Source organism: Chelonia mydas, chromosome 2 (assembly GCF_015237465.2).
Source record: "Chelonia mydas isolate rCheMyd1 chromosome 2, rCheMyd1.pri.v2, whole genome shotgun sequence".
NCBI classification, from domain to species: domain Eukaryota; kingdom Metazoa; phylum Chordata; order Testudines; family Cheloniidae; genus Chelonia; species Chelonia mydas.
The window spans coordinates 152,509,253-152,528,063 of NC_057850.1; the positions used below are offsets into that span (position 1 = coordinate 152,509,253).

Genomic DNA, 18,811 nt, shown 5'->3' on the forward strand with positions numbered 1-18,811 from the left:
CCAATTATGGCACAGTGTTACATTGTAAGACATATAGCTACCTGTATATGGTTAACACCTTTACCTACCCTACCTGGTATTTGCTCAGCCTCTTTGATATTGCTCTGACCTGGCTTTCAAAACAAACTGCAGCTAATCCAAACTGGGACTTTAGCAGTTTGAGTATGGATGCAGGACAGAATGGTTCAGTGGGCAGAACACTCACCAGACTAGGAATTTTGGAACTACTGAGGTGCTTTCATTTGCCTTCCATCTATGGAAGTTCCTGGTATTCTTTTTTTGAGCTACATGGGTTAGGCCACAATATATCACTAATTCCAGCACTGCTGTTTCCCTGAACTTAAAGCCTGTAGCTTCAAATTCCTCACCAGGACTTGGGTTCATAGCCAGTGAGTGCTGATGCAGCACACACCCCATTGCAGGCTAGTTTAGAATACAGTTTTGAGTCATGGTCTTCCTCTTCTTCATCCCCACTTCTGGCTGTGTGGTACGAAGAGAGACTCATTTTCCCTGCTATGAGGGAGAAGAGACACTGGTAACTCAATGGGGTGCACAGAGTGGTTCGATGGTTCCCACATCCCCGGTCCAACACTTACATGCAACACAATGCAATATCATGTGGTACAGAAAATTCGTGCTGCTCTCTGTAAACAGGTGGCCTTCCCAGCTGGCATTAAAACAAAATTCACATGCTATTTTGGGTCAAAATCACCCACTTTCCTAGGTCATGGCTTTATTAACAAATTAATGCAAAATAAACAATATAAACTCCAGCACAAACCACCTTTCCATGTAACACAGCATATAAAGTAGCATTGTAGTATTGTTCGTCTGTAAAGTCTCATTGAAATGAAATGAGAAACTGGATGAGAAATTAAACTAAACTCTCTTCACACCATCTTGAGTTGGATGTTTGTGGTGTCTTGGTAGTTTTTTTAAAAGGGTCTTGGCCAAATGGTCTTCTAAACAAAGCACGTTCTAATGCCTAAGGTGATGAGTTGTTGAACTTGTGCAGACTTCTTTGTTGGCTGTGTTGCTGCGCTATCAGAATGTAATTATTAAATACTTTGAAAAGTGCTTTGTTAGGGACTTTGTGCATTGCATGATGCTGATGATATCTTCCCTGTCAAGATTGTGCCAAAATTCTGCCTTGTTGTGTGCAGGTGTGCTGGACTGATGAGGGCTGAACCCCCAGCACATCCAGGCATGACAAAGGAAGGATATAAATTTACCCCTCCACTGAGCAGTGAACTAGGCTAGAGTGCCTGGCTAGAGTGCCTCATGGGGCTCCATGGTCCCAAAGGGTGTTGGTTGATGACTTGGGGGTCTGGCTAAGGCTTGGTCTACACTACAGAGTTAGGTCAATGTACGGCAGCTTATGCTGACCTAATTATATCAGTGTCTACTCTAGAATACTGCTTCCGCTGAAGTAAGCGTCCTGCTACACTGACATAACTCCACCGCCACAAGAGGCATAGCACTTATATTGATGTAGTTAGGGTGACACAGTGTGCATGTAGAAACTGTGTTAATTACATTGGCTACTGGCTGTCATTCTTGTCAGTTTCATGGATGCCTCTGGCTCAGAACAGAGGATCAGAGCAGGAGCCTGGGGTTCACAGCTGGAGCCATGAAACTGACAAGAATGTCAGTTTCACTGCTGATTAGGCTCTATGGTGTAAAATTGAGCCCATCAGTGGGCTCACAGCTGCACACCACCCCAGCTGTCAGTTAGGTGCCAAGCTCACAGCTGGAGCCCCATCCCCCACCACCCTGAGGTGACAGCTGAAGCTGTGAGCCCTCCTGGTAGAAAACCTAGTGTTCTGCTAGGGTAGAGCCATTCAGTGTGGATGGCCCTTGATTGGTCCATCACAGCTTTCCAGAAATAGTTCCTCCGCTGGATATGTCTATGCTATCCGCACAACAGTGGCACAGCTTCAGCACTTGCAGCTACACTTTGTAATGTAGACACTTACTACAGCATCAGAAGGGATTTTTCTGTCACTGTAGTAAATCCACCCCTTCGAAGGGTGGTAGCTAGGTAGATAGAAGAATTCAGCTTCGTCTACAGTGAGGTTAGGTCAACTTAACTACATTACACAAGGCATGAAACTTTTCACAGCCCTGAGTAATATAGCTAGGTAGACCTACATTTTAGGTATAGACCAGTAAGGGTCAAGTACTTGCTACAAAATAGGTGCTCTAAACCACCCTGAATGTTACATTCAAAGTGGAGATTGAAATACAACATGATGATCACAAAATGGAATTCATTATTTGACATAGCCATATTCCCTCTTCCCCATCTGTCACAAATCCTCATATGCCAAACAGTGATTGGCCATCGTGTGGGTAAACAAACAGTGATTGGCCATCGTGTGGGTGAACAAACCTGTATTCCCCTTTGCTCCCTCTCTACAGCGGCCAACCATAGTTGCGGTACTTGCACTGCATTGTGTGTAAGGGCACAGCAGGGCTAGCAGCTCCATGTGCATCTTCTAAGGGCTGACACAACAGCTGTCTGAGACACTGTGCCTACTGGAGTGCCCCCTGAGGTGGTACAACAGATAAGAAAGGTGCAGAGGATTTAAGTGGAAGGGTTAACAAATTAGAGCTCTTTCCACAAAAACGATCAGCAGTGAAATATTTAACCACGTTGACATATAAACTAGTACAATCAGATTTCCAAGTCAACCATCCATCAAGATGAACTAACGTAGTTCATGGCTCACTGAGCTATTGCTGCAGACTGTCTGCAAACTCAAAAAACACTGTGTCAGTTTACACTGTTGCTTTCACAACCAAATCAGTTAGAAATGTAATTTTATTTTTGGCAGTTTTGATTCTGAAGCACAGTTCTGTAGTCAGGGCAGGATACTGAGGCAAATAATGCAGCTGAAGAATCACGGAATGCATGAGGCTGTGGTTACAAATGTATTATCAGGCCCCAAATTCTCAGCTGTAAAAATAAGCTCAGTCTCTTGAGCAGTATTAAACAAGTGTAAATAAATTCAGGATCCCTTCAGCGTTCATGCATGTCCTTCATTTTCAGACCATTGTAATCCAAGTTTATTCAAAGAGTTTATTTCCAGTTTTTGAGATGATATAGAAATGTTTCAAACAGCACTCTTTCTCCAGGAAGAAAGAACAGTTGTTTCTCAAAGTCTCGTATCAAGAAATGTCTTGTCCAATCAGTTTCTAATGTTCAAAATTAATATATATATCTTAAATAGAAAATAAAAATCTACACTATGCTGAGACTAAGCACGAGAAATGTCATGCCAAAAGCAGGTTTTGGAGAAACTACAGTCTAAATTTGGGCTTAGAATGGGAATTATCTTTCATTCTTGACTATGGAGTCACTTCTGAATCCGTAGGTCATATGTAACTATTTGTGTAGATATAGAGATATACATTTTATATGTGCATGCATGCATACTGTAGAATTGTTCATTCTAGCAGCAGTTCATTTTATAGCAAAAAATCAGCCATATCATTTACACTAATTATTTATACAAAAATTCGGGAGTCATCTACACATTTCCCCTTAATGTCAAGATTTTTAATATTTGTGTACCAATTTTCTGGATTCTGTGGGATATATTGTCCATAGTTCTCCTTAGCAAAACTTTTTTTGCTCAGGACAAAATCCTGTTATCAGAACAATATTGCCGAGTGGGGAAAAGTGCACCAAGTCAAGCGGAATAGGGTTCAAATCTGTCTGTGTACAAAGGAGCTGGCTTATCAGGATCACGGTAGGGTCAAAGGTGCTCAGTTTGTATTGAGCAGAAATTTGGCAATGTTAGCTGAAGCTAGGCAAAGGGGCAACATTAGGGGAACAAACTGGTGGAATCGTGGTGAGACAAAGGATAAAAATACCATTTAAACAAGTGCCCTTGTGTGTAGGATAGGGGAAGAGCCTCGCACTGCCAAGCATGCTCAGCAGCCCGTATGGAGTCCCACAGTCTGGACAGGCTGTGTGCTTATGGCGCACTAAAGCGAGGCCCTCCTCAGCAGCGGCAGTCAGTGCCTGTGCCTCAGCTAGTCAGCCATACCCCCAGAGGCTGTGAGAGACTCCACAACCCAGGGCAGGAGCTAGGGAGGAAATGCTTCTTCCCTGTTACTCCATCACGGGGGTGAAGTCTCCTTGCTAGTCTGATTACAGAAGAAACAGTGGGATTGAATGGCCTCATCTGTAGACATGGCTGCCAGCTCTAAAAGAGGGTAATTGTCCTCCCCTGACTGTATTTTCATTGTTGGTGCCCCCTTTTGAAATTGAATTTTTGTTTTAATCCAGGCTTGATTATTTCCACCAGAAATAGTAAGCGAGGTATTTCCTCAGGAAATTCTGTACCTAAAAAAGGACATTCTTGTATATGTACTGAGATTCTTAAAGGAAAGCATTCTTTCACTCCATGCAGGCACTCCTCACAGAACGACTAGAGAGTTACTGTCACAGTGTTTATATTATGTTGTTATAAACTTAAGGTGATATTTCAACTTTGTTCATAAATGTTATGTCATGATATATATCTATATTGCTCTGTGTGTGTGTGTGTGTGTGTGTGTGAATATATATCACTGAGAGTATGTCTCGTTGGAAGGATTAAGAAATACACTTTGACTGAAGCTTAGTGTGCCAGCATTTCATATTTTGGATAAATGACTGAACTTGTGTGAAGATGTTTCAACTAAATCTGATTCTAAGAAATGTTGAGCTTCATTGAAATTTAAACAGAGCTGAATGGGGTTTAGATTACAGAAGTTGGGACTATGATTTTAAAAATGGCTAAAACACTTACTGTACAAATTGGGCAAAACAGAAGAACAGCCACCCACCAGTGTACATGCCATGAAATCAATTGATTGACATTTTAAAGTGTTTTATTTACAGTTAGATGTTTGATTCTCACAAAGCACTGTCATGTTGCTTTTTATTTCAGGACTCGGAGTCCCTTGACACCTACATCCAGAACACTCTCTCTGCATTATACCCACCTTTCGAGGCCACAGCTGCCACTGTCCTGTGGCAGCTTTTCAGCATAGTTGAAAAGCTGTATCGAGGAGATGGCCTCAGGTGCCTAATTGATTTCCTTGTCCCTGCCAAGAGAGCCTTACAGTGCATTCAGCAAGAAACCTGTGTAAGTATAGCTTACTCTGGCAAAACAGAGACCTCCTTTGTTCCTGACTTGGGAAAAGAGATAAGATGGAATTTAATCTCTGATCTAGAGAGCTCTTTTAGTCTAGCAAATAAAATTTTGGATAACCAGGGAACAGTGCAAATTCTAAAGGTACCAAGGAGAAGAGCGACAGAGAATTATTTACCAACCTTTTTAAAACTGTGTCCGGAAAAGGAGTTAACTTGCAAAACCCAAACAGGAAATTAGCTGCAATCTACAGAAGTTGTTGATAGCAAAATTTGGGAAGGAAAACATGGTCTTTTTAACTGATAATTATTTTAAATATCCCAGTGCAGGCACTGAAATGATAGAGGACCAAGATAAAATATTTGCAATAACAAAAAAAGCGTAAGTCTGGAAGGTATTTTTAAAGACAGCAGATATTGTAGCAAAGAAATTATTGTGGTTATTTTCTTTTCCAAGCTGTCTAAAATCCTGTCCAGTGATGTGTCTGGAGTCTGGAGCTGGCTAGAGCTGTACAGTCCACTTGGGGTTCATGGCCGCAGAGGTTTAAGTCCTGATGGGTGACATCCTCAGTGTTGGGGGGAGGATTTTTCCAGCGACTGATTGATTGACAGACAATTGGAGTGAACCTTGGAGGACTTATACTCCTCTGTCTCAGCACTCCTGTCTGGCATCTCCAATATGGTATAGCTGACAGGAAGTAGAGAAGTCAAGACCCAGAAGAACTACCATTGCATGCAAATGGCAGATACAAGCACCCTGTCAGCTCCTCCACACTCCAAATAAGACATCTCCCCATTTAAGTTTTGTAACTACAAGGACTCTCTTCTGACCACCTTCTCTCCGTGCAGCAGTTCCTCACAGCTGACTGCAACCCTAGTGAACACTGTGGGTCCATGATGCAGGAGAGAAGAGCATCAATCGATGGACAGAGCAGAGGGCTCCTTTGCATGAACTTACCACATCCACAGTTTGGTTCCACATCATGCTGCATAGATGCAGCTCTTATCTGCCCCTATTCTGTATTCAGTCTCGCCATCCTCAGAGGTGGAATTATTTATCAGTCACATACTGTCTCTTTTGGTGCCTACCAGCAAGGAACTTCTCTTTATTATGGTGGTCCCAACCTGAAATATAATGGTACTGTGTCTGGATTAGCTTTCCTTTGAATATTTCTATTGCATGTCTCAAAGACAGAATTTTAGGAATCTATTTCTCTAAAATGGGAATCAACTCCCCTTTTTCCTTTCCATTCTTCAGCACTAGTAATATAAACATAGGTGAAATATGATTTTCATTTTCCCCAAATCGTTATATGCTGTTGGAGATTTTCAGAAAATGCTAATTGTTGTCTCTTCTCTGGGTTGTCTTTTCCACCTGAGTAGTTTCATTTAGATTTCTGATGTGTTTACACTTGGTAAAAGAGTATCAAATACTTAATCCTCCCTCAGAACTTGAGGATAGACTAGATGATCTTTTGAGGTCCCTTCCAGCCCTACATTTCTATAACGTCTGTGAAATTTGCCGTCCTACTGAGCTATTGCCTGTCTGGTTTCATTTTTCTCCCCCTAGCTTGGCATATTCGGTGAGCTTCCTTTCAACTCTTTGGTGCATGATGCTCTTGAATCATTCTCCCCAACCTGTTAAAATAATAATGCTGCTTGGTTCAGGTTTTCGGCATTATCAGCAGGCTGCCTCTGGCTTTCCATTCCTTTAGCTTTAAATTTTAAAAAAAGTTGTTGGTTTTTTTACCATCATTAGCTTTTTCCAGAGTGAACTACTGTTGTCTTTCTGCAGACCTCCACTGCCACAACTTTTCCTGCTTGCTGCTAAGTGCCATGCTCAGCTCATGAGATCCAGAGATAGCATTCAAATTAGCAGTGATGCTTGTTGGTGAGCAGGCAGGAAAGAAAAATGAGCTGGATATACTTTCCCAGTATTTTTGTACCTAAAAAAGGATTGGGGTTCTGTCTGAGGGGTGGGCTGTGTAACAAGATAGCAGGCTTCTCTGTTGACCCACTACCATTAGCAGATGTTAGAAACCTGCGTAGAACTCCTGAAGTTAGTAAGTGTGGCTCATTAACTCCTCCCAGGGTACACAGAGAGGCTGGAGTGTCTCTCAGGGCAGAGGTGATAGGAAGCTAAGACAGAAGAGATCCTGGAAAGGAAACTACTGGAACAGCCATACTCGGGCAGGAAACGTGGGCTTACACTGAGATTTAGGTTGTTTGTTATAAGTAGGGCTCTGTGTCTGTCATGGAGGTTGTAGAAGTCATGGATTCCATGGGGTTCTTCCCCTGCAGCGGGACCCCCAACTCCCCACCAAGATTCAATCATGAGTATTTTTAATATCAATCATGGATAAGTCACGGGCCATGATTTTTTTTGTTTTTTGCCTGTGACCTGTCCATGACTTTTACTAAAAATACTCATGATTAAATTGTAGCCTTAATTATAAGCCAACCCCACAAAAGAGGGGTGAGTCTGGACACTAGGTCAAAGTCAGTGTGTATTTTTGAGGACGGAGGTGAGAATTAGATCACTGACGGACTGTTCTTTCCATCCTTAATATGTCTTGCCTTAAGTCATGCTGTATTACAGCTGCATCTGTAGTCTTCTGCTGTGCTCAACTGAGGAAGGAATTGAATCACCATCCTGCTTAATCGTTCCTTAGCGAGTTATTGGAAGTGCTCCAAAGTAGATATGACTTACGTAATGGATAGTTTATGTACTTGGTTTTCTTTGTTATGTTTTTATTGTAGCACATTTTGTTTTGATGTAGGGTTTTTTGAGGGCACTGAGTTGTATATGTATTTGTCCATTAGGTGGGGAAATTATTCTTAGATCATTCTTTTAAATATATTTTTTAGCACCTAGCAATATGTCTTTTTTATGTTTGTATTTTGTCATGTGGCTTTGCTACAGGTAATGGCTTTCATTTAACAAATTTCTTAAGAGTCTTACAACAGAAGTATTCCCAAACAAAAAAACTTTAATGTGAAGTGAAGATTGCAGTCAGGTATCAGAGTTCTGAACGTGTACTACCTCTATATTTCTGCTTCTCACTCACTCACTCAGAGACCCAGGAAATTCAAAGTTAAGGTTGCACTTATAAGAAACCCAAATATTTGAAATTATGGAAATTCCCAATTAAGATAGCCAAACTACTTTAACTCAGCACTTGTAGAGATGCCAGGCTACCATTTTCCCTCCTTTGCAGATGAAGTATCAGAAGTAGATGACAAAAAATGTGGGTTTTATAACTATCAGAGGGGTAGCCATGTTAGTCTGTATCCACAAAAACAACAAGGAGTCTGGTGGCATCTTAAAGACTAACAGATTTATTTGGGCATAAGATTTTGTGCATAAAAAACCCACTTCTTCAGATGCAGATTATAGATACAGACATAAACGTATATTGGCACATGAAGAGAAGGGAGTTACCTTACAAGTGGAGAACCAATGATGAAGGCCAATTTAGTCAGGGTGGATGTGGTCCACTCCCAATAATTGTTGAGGAGGTGTCAATACCAAGAGAGGGAAAATTGCTTTTGTAGTGAGCCAATCACTCCCAGTCCCTATTCAGGCCCAAATTGATGGTGTTAAGTTTGCAAATGAATTGTAGCTCTGCAGTTTCTCTCTGAAGTCTGTTTTTGAAGTTTTTTTGTTGAAGAATGGCTACCTTTAAATCTGTTATTGAGTGTCCAGGGATATTGAAGTATTCTCCTACTGGCTTTTGTATGTTACCATTCCTGATGTTTGATTTGTATCCATTTATCCTTTTACATAGAGACTGTCCAGTTTGGCCAATGTACATGGCAGAGGGGCATTGCTGGCACATGATGGCATATATCACACTAGTAAATGTGCAGGTGAATGAGCCTCTGATAGTGTGGTTGGGTCCTCTGATGGTGTCGCTAGAGTAGATAGGGGGACAGAGAAGGCAATGGGGTTTGTTACAGGGAATGGTTCTCGGGTTAGTGTTTCTGTGGTGTGGTGTGTAGTTGCTGGTGAGTATTTGCTTCAGGTTGGGGGGCTGTCTGTAAGTGAGGTTTTATAACTGGTTGCATACCCACATGTCTCCAATATGAAGTGTTCTGCTTTCTCACCACACTAACGTTTTGCTTTTTTTCATGCAAGTGCTAAAATTTTACAATCAGGAAGGTTTATATATGGAGCCACACTAGCTCTGCCTCTAATGAAATTTAGATAATTGTCTAGGGCATGCAGTGGTTAAGGTCAGGGCTGGATTAAGGCAGGGGCTTTAGGGGCTGCAGCCTAGGTCCCTGGCTCAAGGTGGGGTCCCACAAAAATAAATCACAGGCAGAGATCTCTGGGCCGCTAAAAGGGACGCTCAGGCAGGCTGCCTGCATGCTGTGGCCCCACACTGCTCCCAGAAGTGGCTGGCTGTTGGCACGTCTCTGTGGCCCCTGGTGAGGGGGTGGGGAAAGGCAGCTCCATGCGCTGCCCCCATCTCCAGCATCATCCCCATAGGTCCCAAGGGGTGCGCAGAGATGTGCCAGTGCGCTTCTGGGAGCAGCGTGGGGCTATGGCAGGCAGGCAAGCAGCCTGAGCCCTGCTGCGCCGCTGGCCAGGAGCCGCCTGTGGTAAGCGCCTCCCCGTCGGAGCCTACACCTCACAGCCCCTCCTTCACCCCAACCTCCTGCCCCTAATCAGAATCCCCTCCTGCCCCCAAATTCCCTCCCAGGCCCCGCACGCCTTCCTGTACCCCAATCCCCTGCCCCAGCCCCCTCCTGCACCAAATTCCCTCTCAGGAAAAAGACTTGTATACAGGGGCCCCACAAAATCTAATCGCCGGGCCCAAAGGAGAGTTAATCTGGCCCTGGTTAAGGTAGATACAAATAGTAGGGGAGGTGCTCTCATCACACCAGCTGTGGAGGAAGAAGAGCTGTTAGTCTGTTTTCAGCAGAGGAGGGGCAATGTGCCCTATCAATCCCCTTTACTTTTTAATCCGTGGTCATGTGAAATCATAGGGCCAGATCTTAAAAGATGCTGAGTACGCTCTAGGATTCTATCATGGTTTGGCCCTTAATGAAGAGTGGGGAGTGGCTGCTTGTTTAATCATGAAATTGTAGAGTAATTTTTCCTGCAGACCATATACAAATATATCTAAGACGTTCTAGTTTTTGTGGTCAATGACAAGCTGAAACTGTAATGGGTAGATAAGGTAGTCTGGGTTTCTCAGGAGAGCACTATATGGGCAGAATTAACGTAGTTTGGCTACCATGGAAACTGAACGCTGAGTTTTATGGGGGTCTGACGTGGTGTTCTGTTTATTTATGTTTGACTTGTTAATTCCGTACCCTGCAACCTTAGTGTCAAACCTGAGACATTTCCTTAGGTTTTGTTTTTTCCTAATATCCACAGGAAAGGAGCCCTGTTTCTGCAAACCCTAGGAGGTCTGCAGAAGGAAAGGCCTGATCCAGTAGAGGTTGGGAGGGGTGAGGAGATTGCCACCTTGGTCATTTGGCCACAGTATCATGCTAACTACAGTCTCCACCCACTCTCCTGTGGAGGAGAGTGCGGGAGTGGGGGTCAGCAGAAACAGAGCAGAAAAACTTTCCTTCCTCTCCTGTTGTTCCCCAAAGGGGACTGATGAATTCCTTACTGAGTACCCCTGCCACAGGCTACATGTAAGCATTCGCGAGGAAGGATGAACCACTTCACTGTTCCTCCTCCTGTCTCCTTCGACTTAATAGGCCCCATCAGGTCTTTGTGCACTGTCCTTCCCACCTCCTTATCAGCTAGCTTTATTAGGCTCTTTGAAGGCCTCCTGACTCCACACACTGTAAGCCTAAGGTTCATAGCCCCTAATGAACCGCCTATGGTAAGGAGTGGTGGTGGGCCCAAAGAAGTACTAAAGGCTTGTGGGAGATGTGGTTGAGTATAGCCCTCAATGAGCCTAAGGCTCAGGGGAACTGAACTTCCAATGAGACCATGATTTGCTGGAGGGGTGTGTATATGAGGCCTAACAATCCTCCTAAGGCCTGACCATGGTCCTGCCCTCCTGCAGATCTCTGAAAAGGCAGTGGAAGAGGGACCCCTTCCCATCCTTCTCCCTCTAAGCCCACTGTTCTCTCTTCCCATATACCCTCACCCCCAAACAGTTTCCTCAGGCCTGCAGAAGCAGAGTTCCCTTCCTACAGCTCTGAGAGCAGGGGGCTTTTGGAAGAGGGGTCCTGGGAGCCATGCTTCCGTCAGGGGAGCTAGACTGACAGTGAGCCAACTTGAGAAAATTGTCTGTACATGCAGCCTCCCTCTCTTCTCCCCTGCTCCTTCTTTCTACTCACAAAGAAATCTGGTTCCATTTAAACTAGATTCCAAAAAACAAGAAGAGTAAAACTTTGGGACAGATCCTCAGCTGGTGGAAATCATTCTAGTCTTCTTAGAGGGCATGTTCTGTAGGGAATTTCTGCCAAACATGGTAGATTTAAGGATTTACCTCCCCCACAGTCCTGCTTTACAGCAAAATTTGTGTGTGTGCGCACATGTGCAGAGTTTGAGCCTTATAATTGCATCTCCATTCATCAAAGTGGGTAATATATATCTCCCACCTCCACAGCATACCCTAGAGATCAGAGGTGTAAGCCACCAATGGGAGGAAAGTTTATATTTGCTCTAATATTTGTTGCTTTCTTGGTTGTTTTTTACTTTTGCTTTCTGTGTCTTTGACACACTTTTTTCTCACCCATATCATGTGTGTTGCCCCTCATTGGCTGAAATCTGAATCTCCCTTCCCCATCACACCACACAGTATCACATATTCCCTTCTGCCAGTTCTATCACTTAATGGCTTTTTTTCGGTGTCCTACTTTGTCCTGCTGATTTACCCTGTGCTGACACTGAAACAGTAGTTATGGAAAAGGTATTTTTGTCATGACCTCATTACAGCCAGAAGCCCAACTTTATCTCTAATCATGCTCAATCTAGACTATCAGTAGTCTCAGTGAGCCTGTTATATCTCTCATGATGTGTTTGACTTTGCTTTGCATTGTTTTTGTTGAGTGATGTCTGGCTTTATTTCTTTCACCTAGTATTTCTGTATTTCAGGAGCTTCTTAGTGGTTTCTACTTGTGTTTTCCCATTCCAGTATTCCAAAAACAGATCACTTGTCAGCATAACAATGCTGGTTTAAATGTCTGCTCTCTCTCTTTATTCCCAAGCCCAAAGCATTGAAGTTTGAATTTACTTGAATTTAAGTCTTCCTTCTTCTGTAGACTTGACACGTTTTTGAGCCTTTCTGACCACTCTCGTCTTTGCATAAAAATAATACGATTATGATTACAGTACCAACAAATCCAAAACCTTTGCTCTCTATTGCTTTCCTGTTGGTTGCTGCACTTGGATCTTGGTACCGATACATAGGTCTTACTGGAGCACCGGGGCTGAATTTCTTTGCACCTTATGTTCTTTTAAAGTCAAAGGGCAAATTTCCAGCTTCTCCTACATGAGTAGGTTTGCGGAAGGAGCAATAAGGCATTTTTAGTACAATTAACAGGGAAACAGGCATCAGGTACAAAATATAAACTGAGGGCCAGATCCTTGGTTGGTGTAAATTGTCATAGCTCCATTGAAGCCCGTGGAGCTATGTCTCTTTATACTAGCTGAGGCTCTGGCCCCTAGTCTTTCCTTTAGCACGAAGTTGATGAGCCAGCTAGTATGCTTAGTAGCTCAGCAGAGTCCTACGTTGGAGGCCAATCAGGATGGAGATGTGGTAAGAGCCCCACCATCCTCTGTGTGCGTGCTAACATATGGCAGCAGGTACTGGGAAGAGTTCATGATTCCCCTTTCAGGCTCTCTTCTCAAAGCATTCCCAGTTGCTTTGATCTCATGCAGTCAGAATGCCTCTGAGCACTTCTGTGATAACTCTGCACATCTTGGTACCACCAGTTCAGAAAGGGGGTAATTAGCCCCATAGAATTCAAATATGAATTTTTAAAGTGTGATGATTAAACTTTGTGTTGCTTTTACTCCACTGTAGAGGAATGTGGAGACATAAAGATTGGTTAGATTGATAGGAGGGATGGGAGCATAAAAATAATACATTTGTTGAAAAGAGTGACTATCTGTTTGCTGTTTGGAAAACTCACTGTTCACAACTGACAGTCCAAAAACATTGGGCTGCAAGATGTTTCTCCCATCTGTCCCTTACTGGATAGCACTAGATCCTTACTAGGAGACACAATCAACTCTCCTCTATCTCTGTGTAGCTTACTCATGATCAGACAGAGCTAAAGAGACGCAGATCTCATATCTTGCTTTTTGCCTGGTTTGCTAGCCAGGCTCTCCACCTTCTGTGGACCATGCAGGGGGAAGGGACGGGAAATCATCAGAGCAAGGAAATGATGATGTCACTTTCCCACTGTACCAATCTGCAGCTCCCTTCCTTGGGCCTTAGGGTAGAGAAGAGTGAAGATTCCTATCCTATGGTCTGCTTCTTTTCTTTCTTTCACTATATTTCACCCAAATGTTCCTACTTAAAGGCTTCAAACATTGCCAAGTACACTTTATCTGATCAGACAATATTGATATCTGGGATCTGAAACAAACCAAATTACTAGGATAATCCTCCCTCTCTCCCCTGCTCCTCAAATGCAAATATGAAACAAATCTTTGAGTCTTCACACATGCCACTACTCATTACAATTGATATTCCTTGATAATGGTCCCATATTAAGGTTTTTGGCTTCAGTATTTTTCTTATGTCCTTTTTTTTAATAAACTTTTGGACCAGTTTTGCAAGGTGCTTCATATCTGGCAGATGCTGAGTGGACTCAGTTTCCATGCTCAGCACTGCCCAAGCCTGAGCTTTAATTAGTGTCAATATTGAAAATATTGTTTAAAATCAAATGCACGGTTTATTGGGAACTCAGTAATCAAACCACAGCTCACTAAATTTAAGAGACATAAACAAGTATAAGAAATATATTGTTGGAGTCTGCAGACAGTTGGGTGGTTTCATAGCTCAGATTTTCAGATTTTCCATTTTTAATTATACCTCTTTGTAACTGATAATTATATTCTAGAGAGACTGGAAACTAAACATGTATTGTTATCCAGGTGCATGGAACCCTTTCATTTTTATCCTTGTGTTGTCCATGCTGTCAGCCCTTGCTTATGCAAGTAGCTCTGATTTCCATTAGGATAATGGGATTACTTTTGTGACTATGGGTTTTGCAGGTTCAAGCCTTAAATCAAGATAGCCACATCAGTGAGGTATTTATATTTGGAGTGAGTAAATGATAACATGAGCACTGTCAGAGACAAACCATCGAAGTGTTTGGATTCCGTATCTCATGGTTACATGAAATTGATATAATGAAGAGGGACTTTGCCTGATAGACAATAGCTGAGGTGATTATTAAAACAATTAAGGATAATCAGTCATGTTAACTTACAACCTCTTTTGAATGCAAAAACACTAATTCAGAATTCGGAGTCTCTGCTTTTTGCTAGAACTATGCAAGTCACAACAGCCTCATTAAAGTTTTCAGGTCCCAATCCTGATTTCATTGAAGTTAGTATTTCAACTGACTTCAGTGGGAGGAGGATCAGGTTGTGGGGATGAGGGCGGTGTGAGAGGGAGGGAAATTTTTGCCCATATTTATACTTGTGAACTGGAAGTTTCTCAGGAATGCAACCAGTCAGGAAATGATGTGAAGATTTACAGTCCTCAGGCTGTAATTTACAAGGCACTGAAGGATTTATAATCCAGCATTTGTCCAAAATATAGAATCTCAGCAGCACTCAGAATAAGGGGTTTAATGACTATTTCGTTGTAGTCACACAATGGACAGTTTTCTTGCCATAGCATATGCTATGTACTACATGCAGTTATTCATTTCCTTAATGACAGAGGTTTCAACCCACAAATGCCTTTCTTCTCACCCTTGTTTCCTTTTTTGCTGATAACTTCCAGTTACCTGGCTGGGAAGCTGAACCTACCATTGCTTCCACTGGCAGTTTAAAAACAACATAATCTCCATAGCCTAAATAGATGCAAGAAAAATGAACTTTTGTTGATTTCATGATATTCAGAAAACAAATTAGAGACAGGAGAGTCTAGAGTCATTTAAAACCAGTCTGGACAAAGCACTGTAGAAGATACTGTAGATAACAGACCTGGATTAGCCCCTCCCTGGACAGTGAGTTAAATAACCCAATAGGTGTTTTCCATCTCAAAGTTTGGTAGTCTAGAGCTTTTCCTCTGGTGCCACAAAGAGAGGGAATGCCAGAAGGGGCTTTGGAAGGGCGAAGGTATAGCTCCAGGGAAACCACCATCCTGTGAAAGTGCTCCTGCTGGATATAGGAAGATGTGGAGAGGAAGACCAGCCACTCCCCACAACATCACTTTGAGCTAACCTAAACCAAAACCTGATGGTAACAATACTAACTCCCTCTGGATCCTCTCTGCAGCTGCTGTGGAGTGCCTTTTGTGCATAGGCCTCTGCCTCTAGGGCTAGAGCGTCTCTTTCATGAATACTAGGCTGTGCTCCCTACCTGCTCTGCCCTCCTCAGAACCCTCTTACCTGAGGCATTAATCACTAGGAAATTCCACAAAGACAATCTGATGGAGTTGCCTGGTTCCTCCGCCCTGCTTCTGCCTGTGCCACTGTGGGACAGAGTGATCTATGAACCTATCAATTAGCCCTTCTATATCTTCATGGGTTCTCGAATTCAGTGCCTCTGTGGAATTTTTAAACACATTGTTGCATAGGGGGAAGGACAGGGAGGGAGAGAGAATACAGAAAAACATTACTTTTCAAATGATGGTTTACAGCACTACTGATTTCTTCGTACACAAGACAAATGTGCCCATACATGCAACTCAAGTAACTGATCTCTGTGTGGCAGGAGATGTCAGATTGTTGCTGAATTAACCAGAACACAGTATGAAGGAATTGGGGTGAAAAGTAAAGTGTTTTAGTCCAGAGACATTTGCTTTACTGTTTGTTTAAAATTTAAATAGATGCAGCTGTATAGTAATCAGCGTTTAACTTACTTATTAGTAGCTGAAAATTGCCAAACCTAAATAAATTCAAACTTAATCATTTTTATTGGCAAGACAAAATATATGCAAGTATTTCCAAAGTGTAACACTCAGGTAATTGTCAAAGGGAGGTACAGTCTATGCAGAAAGGCACCAAACTTTCTGGTTCAAATGCTTAAACAGTGGATTGTAAAAGCAAATTATAAGTGGCTTATGGGAGAACAAGTGATCAAGCAAAATAAGAGCTATGTTTTCAGTGTGGTCTCTGGGAAATAAGACATTTCTACTAGAACTGTGCACTTTTAACTCCCAAAACTCGTGCCAACTTAGTTTCTGGTTTTGCTTCATGTGGCTCTCCGGCTGTTCTGCTTCACTTTTAAGTTTTAGGTTCAAACCAAAGCAAAAACTAGCTGATGCCCTGACAAGTTTTTCCTGGTGTCCAAATGAAACCAGGCTAAACCACTGGATTTTTAATGGCTTCCACCCAAAACCATAGATCTGTTGAGGTTCACTCCAAACTCTGCCCAAGTTTGGTCAAAAGGTTCATCAGCCTCAGTGACCCCTTTAGCACACCTGACACAAATTCTGAGTTTGTAACAAAATCTGCATTTGTCAAAGTTGTACTGAAGTAATTATGTGGCCTAGTGGATAGAGCAAGGGACTTGAACTTAGGGGACCTAGGTTCTATTCCCAGCTGAAGTTACATGAACTTTCTGTGCCTCAGTTTCCTCATCTGTAAGATGGGGATAATGATACTAACCTCTTTTGTAAAGCATTTTGAGATCTACTGATTAAAAGCACAATGTGAGAGCTAAATAGTACTAAACTTTAATTGGTACCAATATACTCGTTGAGGAACTGCCATATAACTGTAATGCCACTACAACTTGCCCTTGTGTGTATGATTTCAGACATTACTTATATTGTAGGTTGAGGTATTTTATGTCTGATTTAATGTTATCAAAGACTCTTAGGCTATGAACACTTCCATTGTATAATAGAAATCTCTTTCCTGGAGCAATAGACCGCCTTTGTGGTTGTCCAGTACCTTGGTAGATGAGCTTACTGATTAAGTCATTAGATTTGTGGTTACTGAGGCAGATAGCAGGCAGGCCCAGGGGATCTTTCTCTCTTTCAGGTCTGGACAGGTGCTTTGCATCTACAAACTATTCATTATTTTTTCTCTGAGCAAAATATTTTATTACTCTGTTGACAAAAATGCCACCACCTGTATTTTATTTAATTATTTGCTTCATTGATTTATAGAGTGCTTATTAATGTAGCAACTAAATCATCCTGTTACTCAGAAGCATGCCTGGTCTTTATAACTATGCACAGGTTTTTAGATGCATCTGAATTTAATATTTAAAAACTAGTTAAAGTGATCATAAGGATTATTATTATAATTTAATTATTTTCATTGTGCCAGGAAAGCAAGCTATTCTTCATTTATCAACCAAATTCAGGCTTTAGGGACAAATTCTATGGTGACAAAAAATAAAAACATCTAAATTAGAATAACAAATAAAAGCAAAAATAAAATGGGGGTGGAAATGAGAGAAGAAAAAACAGACACCAAGGACAGCTCAGCGAGCGAGAGAGAAGTGGAGAGAGGAGGGAAGTGTATTGGGACATGGCCTAATGGTCGGGGTGAGTCTCCTTTGCCCAATCCTTCACAGATGTAGGACTCTGCTCCTATTGCTGAAGCCTTATTTGTGGGTTTGCCAATATAGTAAAACCATTGCATAGGTTGGGTGAGAAAGGGAAACCAATTCAGTGGTTAGCAGAGTGTGAAGTAGCATTTTCAGAGTTGAAAAAAAGCTCTGGTGACTGCGTCTGTCTTGGCCTATCTGTGTTTTAAAACCCCTTTTCATATTGGTCACAGATGCTAGCGCTGATGGTTTGGGGTCAGTATTGACATAGGAGCCCAAAGAACTTAAGGTGGTGGCTTATTACTGCAAAAGTCTTTTCCGGAGAGAAGTTATTGCACCACCCAAAAGGGACTCCTGGCAATGGCTCCATCCATAGAACACTTTCACCAGTATTTTTGTGGGAGGAAGTTTGTGGTCAGGACAGACCATGTTTTCCTGCAATAATTCTTTAGATTCAGGAATCCTGAGGGCAATTTGCCAGGTGGTTGGAAAAACTGCAGTGCTAGGATTTCAGTCTCACACAGGCCTGGACATGAGCATGGTAATGCTGATGCCTTGTCCAGATGGCTTTCCTGGGCAGTTAATTGGAAATGCTGCCCCAACCAGGATTGCAAGGAATTGGTTGCTCAAGGGAGTGTGCTGAGGAGGAGATGGCTGTCTCCTCTCTTCCCATAATTTGCCAAAATGTTCCTGGTTCATCCACTGGAACAATGCGTGTGGGATGGTAGAAACAGAGTTCAGAGCAACTAAAGCTTCCCACAGAGAGGATCCTGATATAAAAATAGTGTGTGACTGGAAAATCATTTGGCACCTAGAAAGGTGCCTCAGAATATGGTAGTGAAAACTTTGTGGTCACCGGGTGACAGTTTGTAGTTTTAAGATGAAATATGATATAGGACAGTGGTTCTCAAAGCCAGTCCGCCGCTTGTTCAGGGAAAGCCCCTGGCGGGCCGGACTGGTTTGTTTTCCTGCCGCGTCCGCAAGTTCGGCCGATTGCGGATCCC

The 18,811-nt window shown here is 42.5% G+C and overlaps 1 protein-coding gene across 6 annotated transcripts in view; it reads left to right on the forward strand.

Annotated features, from left to right (window-relative positions):
• Window positions 1-18,811, forward strand: part of PLEKHG4B (pleckstrin homology and RhoGEF domain containing G4B) — a 196,888-nt gene that overhangs the window by 91,568 nt on the left and 86,509 nt on the right. For all 6 annotated transcript variants that reach the window (XM_043540377.1, XM_043540381.1, XM_043540382.1 and 3 more), the window contains one exon: window positions 4,944-5,141. In XM_043540377.1, coding sequence (XP_043396312.1) covers window positions 4,944-5,141 — 198 coding nt within the window. The remainder of the gene's footprint in view (window positions 1-4,943; window positions 5,142-18,811) is intronic.